Consider the following 22,420-nt stretch of genomic DNA (forward strand, 5'->3'; position numbering starts at 1 on the left):
GCGTGGACTGACTATGCAAATAAAGTGACCAGTTTTCTAGGCCCCAGCTCCAGGCATGAGATCTGACAAGCACATGAAAGCTTTGCAGTCCCTGCCCTCCTTGGAAATGGTTGACTTTGGAGCAAGACGGCTTCCGCTCCTGGGGGACTTGGACGCCGGGGCTCCGAGCCGGGCCGGAGTGCCTGGGCCTGGAGCCTGAGTGCTCTGAAGGTGGGGACCTCTGGGCGTGCTGGGCCCCAGCCCCATTTCCTGTGGCTGCTGCGCGGAGGGCCGGGGCCGGGGTGGGGGAGGAAGGCTCGGCCTGGGCCAGCTAATCTGGAGAAGTGATTTTCCTCCTCAGCCAGCCCCTCCCTAGGCAGGGCTCTTCGTGAAGGTGGGCCCGGCCGGGCTCCCGGGGAGGGGCTGGCTTATCAGGCAGGAAACACTGGGCTCGGGCCACATCCTCCTCCTCGTGGTCACAGCAGCTCCCATGGCAGGAAAACACTCAGCAGCCCGCTGCTCCTCCGCCCTCCCAGCCCCTCCCGCGCCTTCGCCCTCCTCTGCGTCTTCCAGCGGCCCACTGGTCACTGACGAGGAGGCTGAGTGTGGTTGTGGGTTGCTGCCTCGAGCGCTGCCCCGCCTCCCAGCCCCTCTGTGCCCCTGGACCGCCTGCCGCCTGTCTGGGGCCAGGCAGCCTGGTCACAGGGTGGGGCAGGCAGGGATGGCAAAAACCCAACAAAGGGGCACTGACGCCCAGAGACGTCCGGGTGGGCTCCTTGGGCCCCTCTGTACCAGATCCTGGTCCTCGGAAGCCACCACTTGTCCCCTGAAGTGTCTTGGAACCCTAGGGCCATGTGCCCACCTCCATGGGTGCACACTGGGACTCTGCATCCTCGGGGAGGCTCCTGCCCAGCCATGCTCTCCTGGGCCAGCGCCCACTAAGACCAGCTGGACTTCAAGAAGCAGCAGCAGAAACTTCTTAGGAAGTCTCCTGAAGGCATGCTAACCCACAGGGCTCCTGCCTCCCCTCCCATCTGCATCCCCAGGGCCCCTTCTTCCCATCACCCCACATCCCTGTACCTGTGCCGTTAGCCCTTGTCCACAGCTGGGACCCCCGACCCACCAGAGAGAGCTGTGGGGGGCCCTCTCATGCAGCCCCGTCCCAGCCGCCGGCCTTGGCTGGCGCTGCTAAGGCAGACTGACTACTTGGCCCAAGGGGTCTCACCTGGCCCCCTCCCCTCGCTGCTCTTCACCCACTGCCCTCCACCAGCTTCTGTTCTCAGCTTTGTGCTCTCAGGCAAATCCCCTGGCCTCTCTGGGCCTCCATTTCTGTTTTCATCAAATCTGGTGGCTGACAGTGTGATAAATAACCATTTCTTCCAGCTCTGACCTCCAGTGATTTTTTTTTCAAGGTCGTGGAGCTGGGAAAGAATCTCCTGATTCCAAGCCCCATGTACTTTCCAGCAAACATGTCGCTGCTCTGTTCACATCAGGACACCCCCACAGACTGAGGGTCATCATCAGAACAAATCAGCCCATCTTCTGATTCTCTCTCTTGCAGACTTTAAGGATGCTACACGCCTGCCTTGACCTTCGCAGCACCCTGAGATGCCAGAGCTGGTGCTTCTATCTTTCAGGGAAGGGAACAAAGAAAAACAGGGTTATAGAACTTCTTGGGATTGGAACCGAGGAGCTACGAAGCTCTCTCAGGTTCTCTGACGTGATAAGAACAAAGCAGCGTGAAGAGACACAGGCGGGAGCAAGCGGGTGCCTTCGCTCCGTCCTCTTCACACGACTCCTCACCCATGGGAGTCACAGCCTCACTTCTCAGGGTTCGTCATCACAACCTCTAAGACACAAGAGCCGGCTCCCCGAGGCCCCTGGTGGCTGTAAAGACATTTTATCCATCAGAGCCCAGCAGCCTTTCTAGAATCCAGTGGAAGATTTTTCTTTTTTAGGGTGCTCTCCTTGTCTCAGACCTGTGCCACCCTACAGCCCCTTGAATGGATGGAAGATGAGTGACCAGTGAAAGGACAGTGAGCAGGGCTAGGGGACCCACATTGGATCCAGGGGTATGAACCTCTCGGAAACAACTACACCCTACACCCACATGCAGAACATTCCAAAAGTGCCCACAGGGTCCACTCCCCCACTCCCAGATGAAATCTCCCGCCTTCCGCCCTCACGATTTGTATGACGAGGCCTTCCCCCTCCCTCCCCATTCCCCCTCCCTCCCCATCCCACATCCAGCCTCTGATTAAAGGGAACACAGACCTGAGAGAGGATCTGGGGGAAACCACAACCCCTACCTGCACCTCGAACATGGTCCCATAATGAAAAGGAAAGGAGTGTGACCTCCACCTTCAGCGATGAGGACAACCTGTGCAAGATGGGGACTAAGTGTGTACCTCTCCACAGATGGCATCAAGTGGACGTGGACACAGACTGAAGCAGGAAGGATTTAGGTGAAGTAGAAGAGAGAACTTTTGACAATGGAACTTGTTAGACTAGCTTACAGAGAGAAAAGTCCCTTTTTTAGAGGATTCTCAAGTCAAATAGAAACCACCGGCCAGGCATGACGAAACAGCAGTCCTCAGTGGAGGCGGGAGAATGAACGAAATGACCCGAATGGTCTCCTTCGCTCCCAGCTCAGCGCCCAAACAAGGGAACTCACAGGGCTCCTCTATCGTCCCTTTAGCCGTGTTGAGGGAGTCATTTCCCCTCATTTCTCCCACACAATCAATCCCAGTGTGACAATCGCTGAACATGTGGCTCTAGCTTTTTCAAACTAGTACCAGCTTCCAGACCTCAGAAAAATCTAAATTGTTCAAAGAAATCTAAAATAGACAATAGCTTTCCTGTACATGCACATGAAGCTTTACAGTTTCTCCAGTGCCTACCAATTCACTACCTCCCTAGATGAGAGAATAGGTCCAGGGATTTCCCCAAGCCCCAGTCAAAATCCAGCGATGGGGTAAGGTCAGGCCCGCCCCCAGGTCTGGGCTCTCTCCAGACACTCCCCCGCTGTCGAGAGCGGCCAGCAGCACTGACGATGTGCTCCGGCGGATTCTGGGGAACCAATCCAGTTGCCTTGCTAACTGATAGAACAAGCCTTTCCCCCTCATAGTAAGTTGATACTCAAGGAAGGGCGTGCCATCCACCATGGCATTTGGGGAAAGGAACACTCTCAGTTTGCTGGTGGAAGCCAGCAGCAAGCACAAATAGGTCCTCAGGAAGACAAGGCCACCGTGACTAGTGAAGCCAGCTGAGCCTGGTCTGATGGAAGTCAGTTACCAATCGTCTTCAGGGCTTTCAGTTCTTCCTGTTAAGAAAGAGCCAGTTCATGCTGGAAATTGAATGGAGTCATTTTGTGCCCCAACTCTCAATTGAGGCTCTTTGGGAAAGCCAATAAACAAGCAGTTTGAAGCAACAGCTGTAAAGTTGTTCGTACGCCTAGGCCCCAGGACACCTGCTGGGATTATAGCCAAGGACAGAAACAGGCAAATGTTCCCTGCAGTGTTATTTATAATGGCAAAAAACTAAAAATGGGACAATTTGGTTATCTAATAGCAATGGGATGGTCAAGTAAATTGAGTGAATTAATGCACTGAAGTACTGTGCCATCATCAAAAATGATAAATATGAAGACAGATATCAATGTGGCCAAGCTTCATAGGATGTTGAAAGGACAAAGCCAAATACCAATGGTGTCTACATTTACACTGGGATCATGCCAAATACAATTTTGAACAGGCGAATACAAACTGGAGAGTTCACTCTACAAAAATGAGTATGTTGAAAATAGGGGCCGGCCCTGTGGCATAGTGGTGAAGTTGGCACTCTGCTTCAGGGGCCTGGGGTTCACCAGTTTGGATCCTGGACGCGGACCTACACACCGCTCATCAAGCCACGCTGAAGTGGCATCCCACGTGAAAGAACTAGAAGGACATACAACTAGGATACACAACTATGTACTGGGGCTTCAGGGAGGAAAAAAAAAAAGAGGAAGATTGGCAATAGATGTTAGCTCAGGGCCAATCTTCCTCACCAAAAAGAAAAGCATCATTTTTTGCAGAACAATGAAGTTTAATGACATGGGGAAATGTTTATTTAATATTAATGAATAAAAATGCCTAATATAAAAGACACACGTAGATACAGAACTAGACAAAAAGATAAGACTGGATGGATATACATAAAAAAATTACCAATAATGTCTCTAAGTTGTGGACAACAGATGACTTATTTTTTTCTCTATCATGCTATTTTTTTCTAAACTTCCTACAAACACTGTCTCTTTTGAGGATTAAAATATCAATAGATGATAGATAGAGATGTTTCTTTTCCTTTCTCTTTCCTTCCTTCCTTCCACATCTCTTTCACTGGGATGAAGTCAAGAGCACACCCTTTTCAGAAGGAAAGGTAGGGAGTTACAGATCGTCTGTCCTTAGCTCATTCTGCTGCTCTAAGCGGGGATGAGAGAGGAGGTTCTTCTCCGGTGCCCTTGCGCCCATCTCCTGACCTGTTTACTCCAGGCTACACTCTAGCAGGGGAGGATGAATAGCCATGGCCGCAGCATCGCATCCAGCCTCAGAGCCTGGAGAACCACACACACAAAGGCTCCAGGGTCTTGGTTCCCAGAGACATGGGTGGGAAAATTAGGGACCCATAAGGTTTCAGGTCTTTATCACCAGGATTAACCAGAACACCTACAGGACGTCTCAGATGTCCACTTTATTCATTTATTCACTCATTTATTAGCTGAATAGCTACTATGTGTCTGCCCTGCTGGGGAAGATGCACATGGCGGGCTGATTCCACTGCCAGGTGATAAGGGATGTAACCAAAATCTTCTTGAGTCCTGTGGAAGCTAGGGGAAGAGATGCCAGGGGCCCCAGGGTCAAGGAAGTCTGAACTAGGTTTGGATAGTGAGTGGGATGGCATTAGACAAGTGATGGGAGTGAGGGTCACCCCAGTTGGGGGTGGGGGGGCGTTGCTGTGGGAGGCTTCTGGAAAGCAGAAGGTTGACCATTGGGGCACTCACATGGGGCCAAGCCAGGTGTTGTGAGTCCTGAAGCTTGTCCAACTGCGAGGAGACTGGCCAAGCGAATACATTACCAGGGCTGCCCCAGGACCCTGTGTAAGTGAGAGGCCCAGAGGAATGGACCTCCTTGGCTTCACGTGAAACCGCCTCTGCGTGTGCTCACCCTGTGCACTGCGGGCGATGAGCAAGTGCTGAAGGATCTTAAGGAAAGTAGTGAAATGGTAACATCCACGTTTTAGAAAAATAACTTATAACTGTGCATACCCATTAGTTCTCATCAGCCAAAGCAAAAAGCGCTCTTGTCGCGGGGACAGTTGGGTGACTGCCAGAACGGGCAGTTAAAACTCTAAAATACCCCTGGCTTCTGGGAATGGCTGTTTCACTCAAAGCTGACAAAAGTGAAAGAGCAGCCCTGTCGCCTGCCTGTTTCCTGCCTTCCAGAGGCAGGGACAACGCCCCCGCCCCCTCCATATGTCCTGGAATGAAATACGCCCATGTGGCAGTGTCAAGGGCCCGTGTCCTGGATAGACACGGCTGGACAAGCCCTCCAGCCAGCTAATGACCCTGCAGACTGCCACTGTCAGCTGGCCACAGCGCACAGTGGTGGGCCTGGGCGGCCATGAATCCAGGTTCATCTCACTTTGGCCCCGTTACTTCCTCTTTGCAGGCTCTTTCTCTCCCTGGGCTGTACCAGGTGTGAACTGGACCATATGTAATTTTATTCCATGGTGAAGCACTAAAATGCCTCTAGCTGTGCGACTGTTCAGTGACTGCTGCCAACAAATGTGTCTGTCGCCGTGCTGAAACGCCAGCCTCTACCGGTTGAGCAGGGTAAGCCACACCGCACCACCTCCCTCCCTGGGCCTCAGTGTCCCTGGCAGCGCAATGGGGTGGATGGATGACGGGGCCCCACCTAGGGCTGTGGATGAGAAATAGCCCATAAAACTTGCTGTAAAACTCCCTACATCTATAAAGTGCTATTAAGTAATGACTATAGATTATGATCCAAATTGAGGGATGAACATAAGCCTATCTGGGCCCTCCCAAGACCCACTCCTTGGCCCAGAGGGCCTCGGAGAACACAGGCTCTCCTTGACTTGAACAAGTTACAACTGCTTCCCCACAGAGAGAAGCCAGACATGGGTGACCTGCAAAGGGACTGAGTAATCGGCAGTTTTTTCCAGGCATTCCTTGGTTGTGGTTTTAATCCTACACCTCACAGGACATTACATCCTTCACTTACTGACCCGTGTACTCCACTGCCTTCTCCACGACATCCCGTCACATTTTGAGAGCCCACACTGTCTGTTATACCACAACCATAAGTGCATAGGAAAGGGGGCAATCTAGGTATTTTTCAAGATTATTTCAAAAAGAAGGAAGAAAATGCGGTAGCCTTAAGTAAGCAAAGAATTGGGCAGAACTTCCTATCCTGAGACAGCCTGATAATCACCTCCTTCCATTTTACAAGTGTGAAGTCATCCAGAGGAGAAAATTGTTCCACAAGTAGGCAGTGAATTAGTCTTTTCTTTCAATATTAACACAACACTGTTTCCAATGTCCAAAATTAGGCTTTCTCTCTTTACCATAACTCATAAAACAAAATAAACCACCCCTACAAGATAACTTTTTAAAATAAAAAAGTTGGCATAGAAAACATTTTGACCAATACTATAAGCAGCACTGGGCATAATATCTATGCCTCAGTTGAAACCTTTTTCTTTTTGCAAAACTCTGTTTCAAATGATAAAATGGTCATGGTACAAAACATTTATTTAAATTAAATATTTTAGACAAATCAATATCTACAACCGTCCCAAAGCATGTGTAGTTCTTACAAAAAATGGAACAGTTTAGCTTAACGTCTGCGATACTGTTTTACAAGGTCATTAATAGACATTCTGGACTGCACCACAATCATATTGTCAATGACTTGCTATTTATTACCATGGCATATACAGTAACAGCATAAAGATTAATTATATCTTATAAGTGATTTTACAATTGGACTCCTTGGAAGGAAAAAAAAGAGTCAACAATACAAAATATAAGGTGAAAATAATAGGAGAATATATAAAAACACTTACATAGTTCATACAGGCAATAATACACTAGAAGCAAAAGACAGACAACTGTCTTTTAGCTCACTGCCAGGTATGTTCCTTCAAAGGAGGTTCGGGAGAAGGATGGAATGTCTTTGGGGTGGATCAGAGCTCAGAACCATTCTGTGGATCACAGTGCGCTTCTGTTCTTTGGGAAGGAAGTGTGATGGAGGGGAAGCTGTTTTGAAGTGCTGGCGGGAGATGTTACCTGAAGAACCAGCAGGCTGGGGCGGAAAGCAAATGCCCTTCTCAGTGGCAGGAACTGTGCTTGGGACTGTGCAGGCAGGGGGTGTTTGAATCAGTGGCCACTTCCAGAATGAAGGAAGAAGAGAAAGAGAAATCCCAGGACAGGGAGGAAGGGAGACCGACACAGCGGGAAGAGCGTCCTTCCGTCTCTGCGGAGGGAGGGTGTGCTGAAACCTAGCTCAAGAAATCAACACACGCTGATTCATTCGTGGAAAGCGATGCTGCTTTGATGAAATTCCTTTTAGGTGCCTTGCTCTTGGGGTCATTAGGACCAGGGAGTTGACAAGAAGTTGCCCACGTCAACAAGAGTACCTGACTGAAGGTGCAGACACGCATTTAAGATTGTGCCTGAAGGCGTGCGTGCTGTGTGTGTCTCACACACACCGACTACATATATTCAGGCTGTGTATATTCTCTTGAAATGTGTGTGTAATAAAAAATAACTTACCTAAGAAACGTATTTTTTAAAAAACAGCTTGAATTCAATCTCATTTTCGGTGATACAGTCAACCCTAATGGTTAATTTCCCAAATCAAGATGAGTATTTTTTTCTCAAATTGCAAGAGTCCTTTTGGAAGATTGGGATCACTCTGGAAGGCAGTGCAAGTGCAGGAGGCCTCACGTCCTTGGGCTGTGCACACTGAATTATCACCAGGTTGCACTTTAACGCGCTTGCTAACCAGTCAAACTTTGGTTTCCTTTTAGCTAGCTTTGAGAGAATCCTAAATCAGAAAACCTGGAGCAGAAGGGACCTCAGATGAGGGAAAGGACTGGAAGGGGAGCAAAGGCTAGTCGGGGCTTCACTAGCCCTCTGAGGCAGAACTGGGACGGGATCCAGGGGCCCTGGATTCGAGCTCAGGCTCTCCCCACCTGAAGGACCCAAAGATCAGGTACCCGACCCTAGCGGCTGTGTCCGAAGCAGGAGAGGCGCGAATGTTGTTGGGCTGTTCACACGTTTGTTTCCCTGACGGGGACAGGGGGGAGAGTGCAGTGAAAACCTACCTACCGGGAAACAGCGTCTTTCAGCAACCACCTCGCCCTCTTCCCAGGCTGTAGCCAATGAAAACTCATTTGAAGGAATATACTCAAAACGCAGGCTGCAGGGAGTGGGGGCACCGGGAAGGGGGCGGAGGGGGCGCTTGGAGCCGCAGAGCCGCGTTCCTCTGGCTGGCAGTTCACACCTGCGACCCCGGGGCAGCTGGAGGAAAGCTGGTAGCTGCGCGGGGTCCGCTGGGCTCAGAGCGCTGGAGGAGAGGGCGGCAAGGCAGGGCTGGACTGGCTGCCTCGGCTCTATGACACGCTGTAGCTGTTGTAGTACGTGGCTGTGGCATCAGCCAGCACGGAGATGAGGCTGGTCTCTGTGGGGCCCGTCGGTGTCACCTGGGAGACCGCGGCATGCCCACTGAGGGCCACGGCCCCTGCGGCAGAGTCCGGGTGGCCAGGAGTGTTCAAATACTGGTCGAACTCATTGCGATCCATGTCCCCCAGGAGTTCCACTTGGCTCAGCTGATCCAGGGCGTCAAAGCCGGGGTGTTCGGGAGGGGGAGAGAGCTGGCCCAGGTGGGCATGGAGGTTGGAGTGGAGAGGATGGTAGGTGGCAGGGGAGTAATAGGCAGGAGATGGAGGACAGCCCGGTACAGCTGACATCATAGAGACGCCCGGGGACTGGCCGAGGGCCAGGGAGCCCAGGGCATGGCCGCAATGGAGGGGGCTGGGGGCGTACTCCGGTGAGAAAGGGGGCCCTTGCAGGTGGGGGATGCGGCGGGAGTGCGCATGCTCCTCCTGGCACGGGGAGGAGAAGAAGGTCTGCTCCGGCTCCAGCACGTCCAGGGGCGACATTTCCGGGGGCGTAGGCAGCCCGTACGGGTAGGTGTCCGCGCTGCCCGGGGTGCCGCCGCCGCCGCCAGCCGGCCCTTCGTGGTAGCAGCCCCGCAGGCTGGGCAGGGTGGCGCCGGGGGAGTACTCACCCCTGTCCTCCTTCTCCCCCGGTGCCCCGCGGCCGCCGGCCCGCTTCTCAGGCAGGGCGTTCTGGTCTCGGGAGAGGGAGCTCAGGAGGAAGCCGGGGTCCACGCGCTTGCAGAGGCGCTTGGCCTGCTTCTTCCTGCGAGGGCGGTACTTGTAGTTGGGGTAGTCCTGCATGTGCTGCAGCCGCAGCCGCTCCGCCTCGTCCACGTAGGGCCTCTTCTGGGACAGCGTCAGCGCCTTCCATGACTTTCCTGCTCACACAAGTCAGAGAAGGCGGCGTTCAGCATCTGCGCTGCTTGGGCCGGCCTTGCCCCGGCTCAGACTCCTGCCTCCAAGCATCCCACACGCACACGCAGTCCGCCTCCCTCCCTCTCCCACCCCACCCGCTGGCCCCCAGCTCTCCAACAAGGACACAACACTGCACTCCCCGCACCCTCTTCCCAGCCAAGATCCTGCCCGCACTATGAGGCCAAGCCACCGCTCCCACCTGCATCCCACAAAACCATCTCATGCCAACTACAAACACAGTCACATCACCACTCATATCAACGCCACCAGATAACATGAGCATAGAAACCATGCGGGGTTCACAGTGAAAGCCCCACCTGACCCAATGTCAGCCACAACACAAAAACAGGTAACTGCGACAACACTGATTTGGGCTCTTTTTACCCTCGGAGGGCCAGTCCTAATCATTTTAATGAAAACTCTCTGCCTTCATTGATGATCATTGATTATCGCTGCCTCTCAGGAGGTGATACTATAATATTCATTTATGGCCTAAATCTCACCGGCCTTCTTGTGAGGGAACTTGGGCACAGTCAATAGTTTCACAGATGTACGTAAATTACAGGATCTCACTTAGGGTACTAGACAATTGTCCCTTACATCTGAAAGTCAAGTAGGACCCTGCCATATTAAGACCTGACAGTGGCCAAAATGCTAGCATCTGCCTGCAACATGCATGTATGTATCACACACAGGCTTGCACATGCATGCACACACGTGCACACACACAAGCTACGGCTTCCAGCCATCTACTTAGGACCCTCTGACTGTGGCAGGGGCACCTGCTCATCCATTGACACCTCCCTACAGAAGCAAATTCCTTACGTGCCCTGGGTCTCTAGTTTCCTCGCTATAAAATATATTGTGATATTACCCAACTCACAACTCTCTCCTTAAGAAGCATCCCACTCTGGTACCCGCTGGTGCTAAGATGCTGGTTTCACTTGTATTTTCTATTCGTCCTTACTCGCTTGTGTGTTTGGTAAATCGCTCTAGCATCTCTTTCATCTCTCACAGTACACTGTACATCCCTTCGACTGCAGGTTTTCTGCAGGCCGCTTCTGAACCCCTAAACGGTCATCTTCTAGGATGGACTTGGGATTTCACAACTTTGACAAGTTCCCCCATGACCCTAATATATCCTGAAGTTTGAGACCAACTAGCCCAGAGGGCAGGTGGCCCCCAAGCCCTGTAAGGAAAGGGGCCACATCTACCCAAAGCACCCAACACAGGGCTGAGTATGGAGCAGTATGCACGGCCGCCCTCGGTGCCTGTGCTGGCTGGCTCTGCACGCCAGGCCCTCAGAGGAGGCTGGAGAAGGGCGACTATTAAAGGTGTTCTACCATTGGGATGAAAGTTTATAACTATTCTGACAGAATTGACAATTAATGTAATTAGCTGTCACTTAAAAGGGCAACTGGAAAGTGTTAGAAACTCCAGATTTGGGGTTGGTCAAGAGTTCCCAGCCTGCGGGTGAGGCTACAAAGTTGTTGCAAGATGCCCAAGATCCAGACGCACCCCACACCCTGTCTGTGGACTGAGTATAAAATGTGACTCTAGTTTCTAAGTGTACCTGAATGTGGTATCATTAATAAAATATAGGTTCATTTTAAATGCTACTAAATGTATAACTGTCTTTGTGTTCTTTCTTATACATAATACACCAAACAGCCTAGTCCTGCTTGTGAAGTTTTTAATTTAAAGATTGAAAAGCTAGGGGTCAGAAAAGTCGGGACTCTCACCTTCAGCTCTTTCCTTTTCTGGGTGAGAAAGGAAAGGAGTGGGCAAGATCCCAGGGGTGGGAGTAGATTACCCTGCTCCCTATGGAGTAGAAAGTCCGCATTTGAAAAAGCAACACCATGTTAGTTTCTCTTGCCCAGTGCCAGGGGCTGTGTGGTTAAGCAGGAAGGAATCAGTGTCTTTCCTGCAAAACGAACTCTAACCTCTGGCAGCCCAAGTGCAAAGTGCCAACAGGGATCAGCTCACAGGAGGTGTTTGCCACCTCAGTCCCTTCACCTGCCCTTTCCCTGAGCGGGCAGCCTCCATCCTGCAAGGCTTCCCAGCCTGCGTTCTCCCAGCTCGGGCTGGGCCTGCAGCGGAAGCCCACTCTGTCCTGGTCGCTAGAGCTGCGCTCGGGCCACAGGCACAGCGCTCTGGGTCACCAAAAGACATTCAAGGGACCACAAAAAAGAGTTTTCGGTTCTGAAGAAAACCAGAAATTTTTAGGTCAAAGAAAATGTCTGATTATTGTATATATTAATATGTTTCTCCTTATACCAACACAGTATAAAATAGGATTTCTAACATTTTTATGGAGGCAGGTGCTCCCTAAGACAGTGGCCCACGAACGCGTCCTGGGCACTGCGAGCAGAGGCTGTGCCGGTGCGAGGCTCTTTGAAACCAGCTCTCCCCCACCCGCTTTGACAGAGCCGAGACCCCAGGCCGGACCCTCGCCTGCGGCTGAGCCAGCAAAAAGGTGGGCGTCAGCCTCCCTCCGCGGCTCCGACTGGAAGGAGCCCAGAGCGCCAACGGAAAAAGGAAAACGGCTCCGCTCTGGGTCGGGTGGGGTCGGGGAGGGCAGGGCCAGCCTCCGGTGACCACACACTGTCCCTTCTCACAAGGCCCAGAGCCCGCTGAACACACACGGTGCTTTGAAAGGTTTCCACCGGTTAACATGAACGAAAAGACAATCCGCGTGGAAGGGCAGGGAGGTGACAGCAGGGCAGAGCGGGAAAACGCTCAGCTCACGACAAGGGAGAGAACAGAAACCCCGACCCCAACTCCGGGGTTTCGGACGTGCCCGAACAGCCTCTCTCTGGGCGCCTTGGCCTGGCTTGTCCCCGTCCCCAGTCCGGCCACCCCTGCTGGGACTGCGCAGCGGCACTGGGGAAGCAGCGGGCTCCAGGACAGACCCTCACTGGCCGCCCTACGGATCAGAATCAAACTAGCTACAGTCCTGCAATTGAGAAGTAGGATATTGAATAGAGTCTGTTTGCGTAGACTCTTGCTGTTGGTTCGATAATTAAGTTAAAGCGGGGATGCCCTCCCGCAAGGTCTCTCCACGAATATTCGTTAGCAACAGTTAAAACCTCCCTCTGCGATTGTGCCCCTGGTAAACTTCAGGGAAGGATGGGCTTTCCCGCTGCGGTATTCCTCCCGGCAAAAGCCGGTTCCACCCTCCCTCGGCGTTTCCGTCCCGGCCTGTCGGTGCGCGCAGGTTCCCGTCGCCAGGCGACCCGGGCCTGGCCGCTGGGGCCCCAAATTCCGCTCCTGCCCTGGCGAGTGGGCCTCCCGGCCACCCTGGCGGGCCGTGCGGTTTCACTTTGGGCCTCGCCCAGGTGTCCTGCTCTGAACCCGGGCCACCGTGCACACACCTATGTTCGCACAGATGCCCATCCTCGCCGGCACAGCGTGCGCCCCGGCTCCCCGCGCGGACCCGCACGCCAGGCCCACCTCTGCCCGCGCCCCTGGCCCGCCGACCTCGGGGAGCCCCGCCCGCTCACTCACCCAGCATCTTGCTGAGCTCGGCGTTGTGCAGGTCCGGGTTCTGCACCGCCAGACGTTTCCTCTCGTCTTTGGCCCACACCATGAAGGCATTCATGGGCCGCCGGATACGGCTCTCCGAGCCCTTGTCCCCTGGCGGGCGGGGGGCGGCCGGCGGCGACAGCCCGTCCGACAGCTCAGCTTCCAGAGCCGGGCACTCGAGCCCCTCGGGCCACGGGTAAGCTCCCAGCAGCGAGGCCATGGCCGCACAGGGGTCGCCTCGCTTCGCCTCGCCGGGTCGGCGCTGACCTGGCCCTCGCACCGGTCGGGGCGTCCAACTTGACGGGCAGCCGCGGCCCGGCCCCTTATTTATCAGCTTCGGGCGGCCGCGTCCTCCAATGACTCTCGAAGGCGGCGCGGCCCCTCCCTCTGTCTCGGCCCGGGCCCCCTCCCTGCGTCCTGGGCCGCCGCGTCCCCGCTCCGACCTGCGGGAGGGGGTGAGGGGAGGGCCGCTTCCCTGTGCCCGCCCCCGGCCCGCCTCTCCGGCCTCCCGGGTCCCTCCCGGGTGCCCCCCGGGGATCCGCGCCCCGCCGCCCTGGGGCCGCCTCTCGTCCCGCCCGCTCCGGGCGCAGGTGCCGCAGAGCCGGGAGGCGGGCGCCGCTGGCAATCACCTTGCTGGCGAGCGGGAACCGGCCTCCAGCCCCGTCCCGCCTGGCCAGACTCCACCAACGCGCCCCGCGCGTGGAATCCTACGGGGTGCCGAAGCCGACAGGTTTCGCTGGGAACGCCTGGGCGCCGGGAACCTTGACCGTGAATCCCCCAGAGCAGCCCGTGAACCGTCCTTAAGAGGACACCCCTACCATTTTTCTAAAATGCGCCGGGCTTCAGCAACCTCGCCCCCAACCAACTCCAGCGGCCAGACGCCGGCAGGGGCTGGAGCAGGATCCAGCATCGGGTTCTACGCACTGCCCACCCGGGGGCCCCTCAGCGCCCCGTAGCATCTGGCTCTAGGGAGGGCGGGGCCGCGTTCTCAGTTCTCCTTTATTCACTCTGCCATCTGATTTCTCTCTTCTTACACCCCTACCCCCACCCCACCCTAGTCTCCGGTGTCCGGGTCTCAGCTCCCCGGCCCTCCCCCCCACCCCAGCTCTTCTCTCGCGGAATTCCCTTCTCATCGGATTTTCTCTTTTCTCCTCCGACCAGCACTCCTACTGCTCGGAGTGGAGTCGCTCCGGCCCTCCCCTCCCGCGTGCCCTATGGCTTTGACACGACCTGGGAGCTCCTGAGTGCCCCTCATCCTGACTCCCCTGGGTAGAGGGGGCTGCAGGTTCTTCGCCTGCGCTCAGCTCGGAGGGCTGCAAGCTGAGAGCTCACGGCGGTCCCTCGCGGACGAACCCGTGCCTCCAAGGACAGCTCCCGCGTCACCCTGCTTCGGGTGAGTAGGGCTGTTCCTCCGGCTCTTATCAGCGCCGGCACACAGTAGGCGCTTAGGAACTGCCGAATAAGTGAATGAATAAATGAGTGAGTAAATATGGCTTAGACAACCTACTGTATCGAACACGGCCGTCCGAAGACTTGACTAGATCCGGGAATTCAATCTACAAATATTTACTGAGCGCCACCCCTGTGCAGGGCTCCGCAGAGGTGACCCTGAAAGGAGGTAGTATTGTCATGGGGGGACTGGGCTGTCTGGAGTCAGGACCTGTCGTCAGTGTTTGGGTTACTTAATGCGTGACTCTGGGCAAGTCAGCTCTCTCTCTAGGCCTCCTTTCCTAATCCTAAAATGAGATCGATGATAAGGCTGAACTCACAGGGTGGTCGTGAAGATTTGGTGAGATAACATACGTGAAAGCTCAAACTCTGTACGTGATGGTTGATGTGATAAAACTGTAGACATAAAGCCCATTAGTTCTAAGTCTGAGTTTCAAGGTCCCAGAGGTCAGTGACTAGGTTCACACGCGCCTTGTGTGCAACGTGCACTCCCGGACGGCCCCACGGCGGGGCATGTGAATGGAGAAACGCAACTTCGCCGTTTTTAAGTCCTAATTTTAACCTATAGAGTCCCTGGTAATTTTCGTCTGAGGACAGGCTTTCCGCATAAAATAGATTGATTAGTTTTCCTCTCCCCTCCAGCCAGGATCCAGGAGCAGCGCTCTAGGCCCGCACGTTCCACCCGCGGCTCTCGCGGGCCGCTGTCCGGCGCGGGGCGCGGCGCTGGCTGGAAAGCGGGTGCCCCGCAGCCGGGAGAGCATCCTGGAGCCCAAGGTGGAGTGTCGGGGCTGGCTGGCACTGGGGAGATGAGGAGAGAATGTGTCCGCGGTCTAGGAGGACTTCCCTACTCCGGGAAGCCTAAGCCATTTCCTGTGTTGGACCCCTCTGCCAGAAATCCCTCAAGAATCCCCAGGCCAGAATGCTCTGGGAACCGCGGGGAGCTCGGGCCACGCCCGCCAAGGGAGAGCATCTCATTGGTGGGGGCAGGGAGAGGGATCCCTGTACGGGGACTTGGCACAACAATGAAGGGCCCTGAAAGAACCCGACTCCGACCCTTTCTAACCCCACCAGTGCTCCAGAGGCCTCTAGGGGACAGCGCCCCCTTGCCCGCCGCAGACGTCTCCACTCCCGCCTCCGGCCTCTGGCGCCGCCGCTGCGTGGTTCCGGAGCAGAGCGCACACACAGTGCGGCGGCGCCCGAGCACCGGGTTAGGGGGATGCGCGAGCCTGGGGGCGCGCAGAGCGGTCAAGTTGGATTCCAGAGACCGATGGCAAAAATGGAGAAAACGGCGGGGGCGGAGGCAGAGGGAATACGTATTGTGATTGTTGTTTCCAATTGTTTAATTTCTTGCATTTCGTCCAGAAAGAGCGCGCGAGCCTGGGTTGTCCAGGACCTGGGCGCTAATGGCCACATAGCTAGCAGGGGCGTCGCACAAGTGTGTGAGCTGCCTGCACGCGGGAACCTGGGCTCTTCTGCTTGCTCCATTCCTTCTTTTTAAAATTAATTTGCACCCATGCATTGCTTCACCTGGGAAACTTCATTCGAGCTTGCCCTGCTGCGGGCGGCGCTAAGGGACGCGAGGTCGCTGTGACCCTGCTGCTTCTCTGGTCACTGTGACCTTCAGTCCTCCGGAGCTCCGCCTAGACCCCAAGCGTCCCCGAAGCCCTGGGCTCAGGGGGCTGAGCCAAAGGGCCAAGGCTAGTGCTGACCGCGGCATCCCTGACACCTGCTCTGGCCAGCGCCGGGCCCATCACCGCGGCCACTTGTCGGTCCAGAGGCTCATCGGTCCTGAATCTGCAAGCACCGAACGTGGAGACGTAGGGGCTGCGGGGCCAGGTCCCGCGGGTGGTTGCACCTGAGGCAAGGATGGGATGGGGGTTCCTACAGACACGACAGGGGACAAGCAGAGTTGGAGCGGTGGGTCCGCGTGTGATGACTCGGGGGCACAGTGGAAACTGCGCGGGCACCACGCAGCTGACCGCACCGCAAACAGACGTGAGCTTAGTCTTCCCGCGTGTATTGCGTGAACTGCGCTGTCGCTCTTTCTTAAATGACTTTTTCTTTCTTTCCTTTTTCTTTTTCCTTTCCTCCTTCCCCACTTCCCTCCCTCCTTCTCCTCCCGTCCCCTCCTTCCCACCACCTCTCTCCCCTGCTTGCCCATCCTCCTCCCTTTTCTTCTCTCCCCCCTCCCTCCCATCTTTTGTCTTTAGCTCTAAAGTTCCCTGAACATCGGTTTCCAGGAACACAGCACTTGATGTCAGAAACCTCCCCTGCGTGTGTCAGTTTGTAAGTTGCTGCAACTGACTAGCAGTGTGATGGTAGTCCATTTACCTGATCTCAGCCTCAGATTCTTCACGGGTAAAATGGGCATAATACAGGATAACTGATATAGTATATGTGAAAGCGCCTCATATGCTTTAAAGAACTGTGAAATGTTATAAAATAAAGAATGGATGAAAATTTTAATAAAATTAATAGGGTTGGGTCTCCAAAACTTTCTCCTGGAGGAACTTTCCTTACGCTATTCCAAACTGAAGAATTTTGGTGAGTCTAGGGGAAGGAGGAGGGGAATTGGCACACATTCCCTGCCCAGACCTGCAGCCCTAGCACCAGAGCTCGGCACCGGGCTGGTGGAGCCTCAGCTCCTGGCCCTTGTGTCTGCAAGTTTTGTGTGTGTTTTGCTGATGCTTTTTGTCCCTCACACCAGGCTAGAGGTCAAAGTTATCATCACCACCGTCATCTTTGCTCACACTGATTTATCTGTACTTGACTGACAGTCTCTGCAAAGGTCACTGACTGGCTCCTCCACACAACCCTCTGTGAAGCAGGCAGCCCAAGTCACAGCACTAAGCTGTCTCCTCGATGAGGCAGGTGAGGGGGCAGCATGCCAGTGGCAGAGCAGAGGCCTGAGTGCACATCTCTTGCACTCATGCCTTTGTCCCCTGGTTCCGGGGCTGCCCCAGGTCAGCGCCCAGTCCTCACCAGGGCCCCAGGCCAGAGAGAAGGTTTTCAACCAGCCTCTGCATCTCCCCCTGCCCTTGTGCCCTCTCCAGTCTGATCTCTCTAAGTTCCATTGGACCTTTCCTCATCCAAAGGGTGCTTGAAGTTCAAGGTAACGTGAAAAGCAAATGGGCCCCGGGTGAGGTGCATGCTGGAAAGCAGGAGCTCTGGCCCCGGCGTGCCGGCAGCCCTCTCCCCACCACTCAAGGCTGGTCCAACAACCAGAAGCTCTGACTTCCCTCTCAGAGGCTGCACTCAGAGTTCCTCTCTTTTAACCCCAGAAATCTCTTCATAGTCATTTAGGAGAAATTCACCAAGGTCCCTAATTTGGGGGGTTATTAAACCACACAGCAGGGGTTTAAGATGTAGGCTTACCCGAGTGGACTGGAGGCAAGCAGGACACAAGGACACCTGCACAGAGTTTCTTATGAGGATCTTACGTTTAACAGCTTTTCTACAGGGGACTAGGGGAAAAGAAATAGGGTTTTCAGACTACATTGTTCCTGAATGTGGGTAGTGTGGACTCCCTGACAACATCAAAACCCTTCTGTAAGAGGGACTTAGTAACAAAACATTGGAATACAGAACCCAAGTTTTCTTGGGACTGCCCAGAGCCGACTTCTCGGTCACTGCAGAATCCCCCTCTACACTTGTACGCTCGCCTCTGGTTAATCCTGTCTCACAATGGATGGTGGGAAGAACCCTGACTTGGAGCCAGAAGACACAGTCCAGTCCCATCCGCCGTAATGGCTATGCACCACGGAGCACGTCACTTAGCCACTGCCCTGGGTGGAGAGCCTCGTGAGGCAAGCGAGACGAAGGACGTGTCCGTGTTGTGTGCATCTCGAGGGCAGCACCGAGGTGAGCAAATGCTCCTTCTGGGATCTGTGTCTGCGTCTCCCTAGCACTGAGGCCCAGGAGAGTTCCGAGTCAAGAACAAACCTTCTCAACCTTAATTTCTCTCACTCCACTCTGCGCAGTGATCAGTTTTCCTTCTGTAAGGGCGTATGTGCACTGAAATGATCTTTATTTAGCTGGTCAGAAGCTAAACTTTCAGAAAATTTAGATGGAAAAAAACAGCAAATTACAAGAAAGAACTAACAGTTGGTTCAAGGGGTATGTTTCTATCTCTTTATCCTATTGTCTCTTTCCAAATGCCTAAGGGGAGGAAGGGAAACTGACTAGAAACTACCCATAAATAATACAAAATGGAAACTAGGTCTTTTCTTAGGCTGTCTGTACACATGTCTGATTTCTGGGGAGACAGTGTCAGGGTAATGACTGACAGCCTGAGGTAGCACTGATGGAGATCTGATCATGCGGTGCTTTGTCACCAGCCGACAACTCTGGTGTCAGAAGCCGACGACACTTCATATTTGTTTAGTTTGTGAGATTGCTTTAATGGATGGGCTTCAAACTACCATTACTTTGTGTTTTGTTTTTTAATACACTGTTCATTGAAGTACAGCGCGTCTACAGAACAGTGCACAGATGGGGCGTGCTGCCTGGGATGTCACAGAGTGCCCACAGCTGCATAAGCTGGGCTCACGTCACGAAGCAGTGTGACCAGCCCTACCACTTCACGGCTCCCTGTCAGCTCTAAACTGTAAGTTCCCTTAGGGCAGGGACCCAGGATCATTCTGGTTTAAAATATAGTATAGTCATAGAAAATTTGAGGTACAGTAAGGCCAACAGATCAGGAGACGATTGCCATTGCAAAGCTAATTATTCCCAGTTCCCGAGAGGGGCACACCATGCTATGGGGCCACATGGGGAAGCACTGGGAGGGGGAAACTGCGCGCAAGACCTTTACTGTAGTTTCCTTGGGAAGGAACGGGCGGGGCAGGGGAAGCAAGCCTAGGATCAGCTAGTCTGAATATTTTGGCCGGGCTCTGGGGCACAGGGGCTGTCCCTAGTTGTCTGGTATCTGGCCCTGGGGTGATTAGGACAGGTGGATAGTGGCCCTGAGAGCAAGAACCCATTAAAGGAGGTGTATGGGCTACAGGTTTGTACATGAAAAGTATACTAGCAGGGGAATTGTTTACTATCTCTCGGAATTGGCAAGTCCTGGGAGGGGCAGGCCTTCCAGGGTTGGCGAGGCCCCAGATGTTAAAGCATCAAATACAGACAATAAAAGACATGGTTCATACGCTCATCTTTGACACTCCAGAACCTAAAATAACGTGTTGCACATAACGGGCACTCTGTGAAAGGGGAGAGAGGGAAGGAAAGAAGGCAGGAAGGGAGGGAGGGCAGAGGAAACAGTGGACAGTAGGCTGGCTAGTTGGTCAACGAGAGAACTGTCTTCAGTAGCCTCACTTCCCTGCCCACAGCAACTTGTGTGAAGAGACTCCATTCAACAGCTCCTGATTGATACTCAGAAAGTTGGGCTGTCTCAGCAGTCTTAGATGTCCCTTATGAAGACTTCATTGGAAAACACGTCCCTCATGCAACATATCCACTTAGACTGCCTGACTAAATTGGTCCTTGAACCACCCTGCCTTTCTGCTAGCAGCTGACAGTGATCTGGGACGGGATCTGCTCCAGCGACCTACTGCTGTGTAATAAACCACCCCAAACTTAGTAGTGCAAACCACCGCTGTTATTATACCCAGTGATTCTGTGGGCCAGGAATTTGGATAGTGTACACCGAGGATGTCTGCTTCGTGATGTCTGAGGTCTCAGCTGGAAGGATGTGAACAACTGGAAGTAACTTAAATGGTCAGGAGCTGGAACCATCTGGAAGCTTCTTCACCCATATGTCTGGCACCAGAGCTGGGATGACTCAAAGGCTGAGCTAAGCTAGGACTGTTAACCAAAGTGTCTGTCCACGGCTTTTCCATATTGTTTTGGCTTCCTTTTAGCATGATGGCCTCAGAGTAGATGGACTTCTTACACGTCAGCTCGGCTCCAAGGATGAGTGTTTCCACAAGCAAGGCAAACGCTGCATGGTATTTTATGACATAGGCTCAGAAGTCACATGGCATCACCCCTGACCAATAACACTCTATTAGTCAAAGCAGTAACAAGCCTGGCCAGATTTAAGGGGAGGAACATGGATCCCCAGTTCTCTGTGTCCAGGAGACAGTGCTCTGAGTTCAGGGAGGACAAAACAAAGAAGAGGAAACTGCAAAGAGGGAAAGCCTCAGAGATTTGCAGAAGGGTCTGCTTGAACCTTTGGCTGAGGTCTCCTCTGCACATGTGTGAGAGAAAAATACTAAGGCTGTGGAAAAAAAACACTGGAGAAAAGGAGGTGGAATATGGGGAGTGTCAAAGAATTGTGGCCATGTTTTAAAAGCACCGCAGGGTGTGTGTATGTGTGAGACGGTGGTGGTGAGAACACCTGAGGTTTAAAACTGGCAAGTAACTAAGTAACTCATAACAAGACTCCCTCCCTCCCCGAGGCCAGCGTCAAGGCAAAGAAGCGTGTCAGCCTCTTCAGTACGCCTTCCTCCTACCCATGTTACACAATGCCAGTCCTTCAAGAGGTTTTTCAAAGCTTCCCCAAAGGAAATAATAGAAATAGGGTAATAGCAATTTCATCTTTAAGATAGAGAATGCTGAGACACAAGGTATGTTTAGGCCATAAAACAATTTAAAGGATGAAACTAGGTCTGGATATTGAAGTTGCATTTGAAAAAAACTTAACGAGTTATGGATCCCCATTTGGAACCGGAATTTGTAGAGTTTTATTGGAGGGGATGGTTGGGGGTATTTTGAGAAGAATTTAAGTGCAGGTAGGGAAAACGGTTCCTAATCTTCTTCAACTGGCTTCTAGCCACAGTCATGCCCTCACTCTGACACTGGATCTAGTCAACACGTGTTTGGAGCAGTATGGATCGCAGTCTTGTTTACTTGTATAAACAGGTATTTTTACCTGTTTACTCAAAGGATAATTTAAGGTGCTCTTACAAATCACATCTCATTTCATTTTCAAACATCCTAAAAGGGAAGCAAGGAAGGTTTATTATTATTACCTAGTTTTGCAGATAAGGAGCTAAGGTTCATAGAAATTAAATGACAGCTAGTGAGTGGCAGAACTAGTAAAATGACTCAGTCCAAGGTTCTCTCAGTGACGCTCATTCATTGCTTAATTCTCCACAAGATGTAGAGCTCGAATGAAATGAGGCGGGATGCAAACAAACAATGTCACACGTAAGAAAGTAAACTTCAAATTACAGACTTCCACTTCTGCCCATGTTGGAGTAACAGGGATCGTGTTTATTCTCCCACCTTAAGCCACTACAAAACTATATAAAATGTATGAAACGAGTTTTCAGACATTGTACACAGATGGTGTGGGACAATAATCCTGGAAAAGACAAACAAACAAGGTGAATGCAATCAGTTCCCCTGCTCACTGTCTGGAGGAGGTTTCCAGGCCACAGCACAGGGAAGGGAACCCAAAACAGACACCAGTGGTTTTGCTGTGTCCAGGAGACAGTACTCTGAGTTCAGGGAGGACAAAGCAAAGAAGAGGAAGCTGCAAAGAGGGAAAGCCTCAGAGATTTGCAGAAGGGTCTGCTTGAACCTTTGGCTGAGGACTCATCTGCACATGTGTGAGAGGAAAATACTAAGGCTGTGGAAAAAAACACTGGAGAAAAGGAGGTGGAACGATCTCCCAGGTTCACACAGGGCCAGAAATCTTCTGTTCCCACCAGCCAGGGTGGAAAGACCTCCCAATACACAGGGCATCAGGTAGTGTCCAGAAGAGTATTGCTTCGCGGAAAAAAAACGAGGAAAATACAACCATAACCAATATGCAAACCAGTCAATAGAAATAGAAGCAGAAGTGATAATGGAACTAGTAGATAAGGATGTT

At 53.0% G+C, this 22,420-nt stretch overlaps 1 protein-coding gene and 1 long non-coding RNA gene across 3 annotated transcripts in view; one reads left to right on the forward strand and one right to left on the reverse strand.

The window, feature by feature from the left end:
* LOC103554788 (RP1 like 1) overlaps window positions 1-13,623 on the reverse strand; it is a 124,588-nt gene extending 110,965 nt beyond the window's left edge. Inside the window, exons 1-2 of one of the 2 annotated variants that reach the window (XM_008526031.2) lie at window positions 13,132-13,623; window positions 6,779-9,587 (exon numbers count right to left, since the gene is read on the reverse strand). In XM_008526031.2, coding sequence (XP_008524253.2) covers window positions 8,662-9,587; window positions 13,132-13,369 — 1,164 coding nt within the window. In that variant the 5' untranslated portion in view covers window positions 13,370-13,623 and the 3' untranslated portion in view covers window positions 6,779-8,661. Of the gene's footprint in view, window positions 1-6,778; window positions 9,588-13,131 lie in introns of those variants that run through there. The other variant, XM_070611419.1, reaches the window with a different exon arrangement.
* Window positions 13,624-13,681: 58 nt separating this feature from the next.
* Window positions 13,682-17,092, forward strand: LOC139082041 (uncharacterized). The gene is made up of 3 exons (XR_011537707.1): window positions 13,682-13,879; window positions 14,311-14,542; window positions 15,241-17,092. It is a non-coding gene; the product is annotated as an uncharacterized lncRNA (long non-coding RNA).
* The last annotated feature ends 5,328 nt before the right edge of the window (window positions 17,093-22,420 follow it).

The sequence above is a fragment of the Equus przewalskii genome, chromosome 2 (assembly GCF_037783145.1).
Source record: "Equus przewalskii isolate Varuska chromosome 2, EquPr2, whole genome shotgun sequence".
Classification (NCBI taxonomy): domain Eukaryota; kingdom Metazoa; phylum Chordata; class Mammalia; order Perissodactyla; family Equidae; genus Equus; species Equus przewalskii.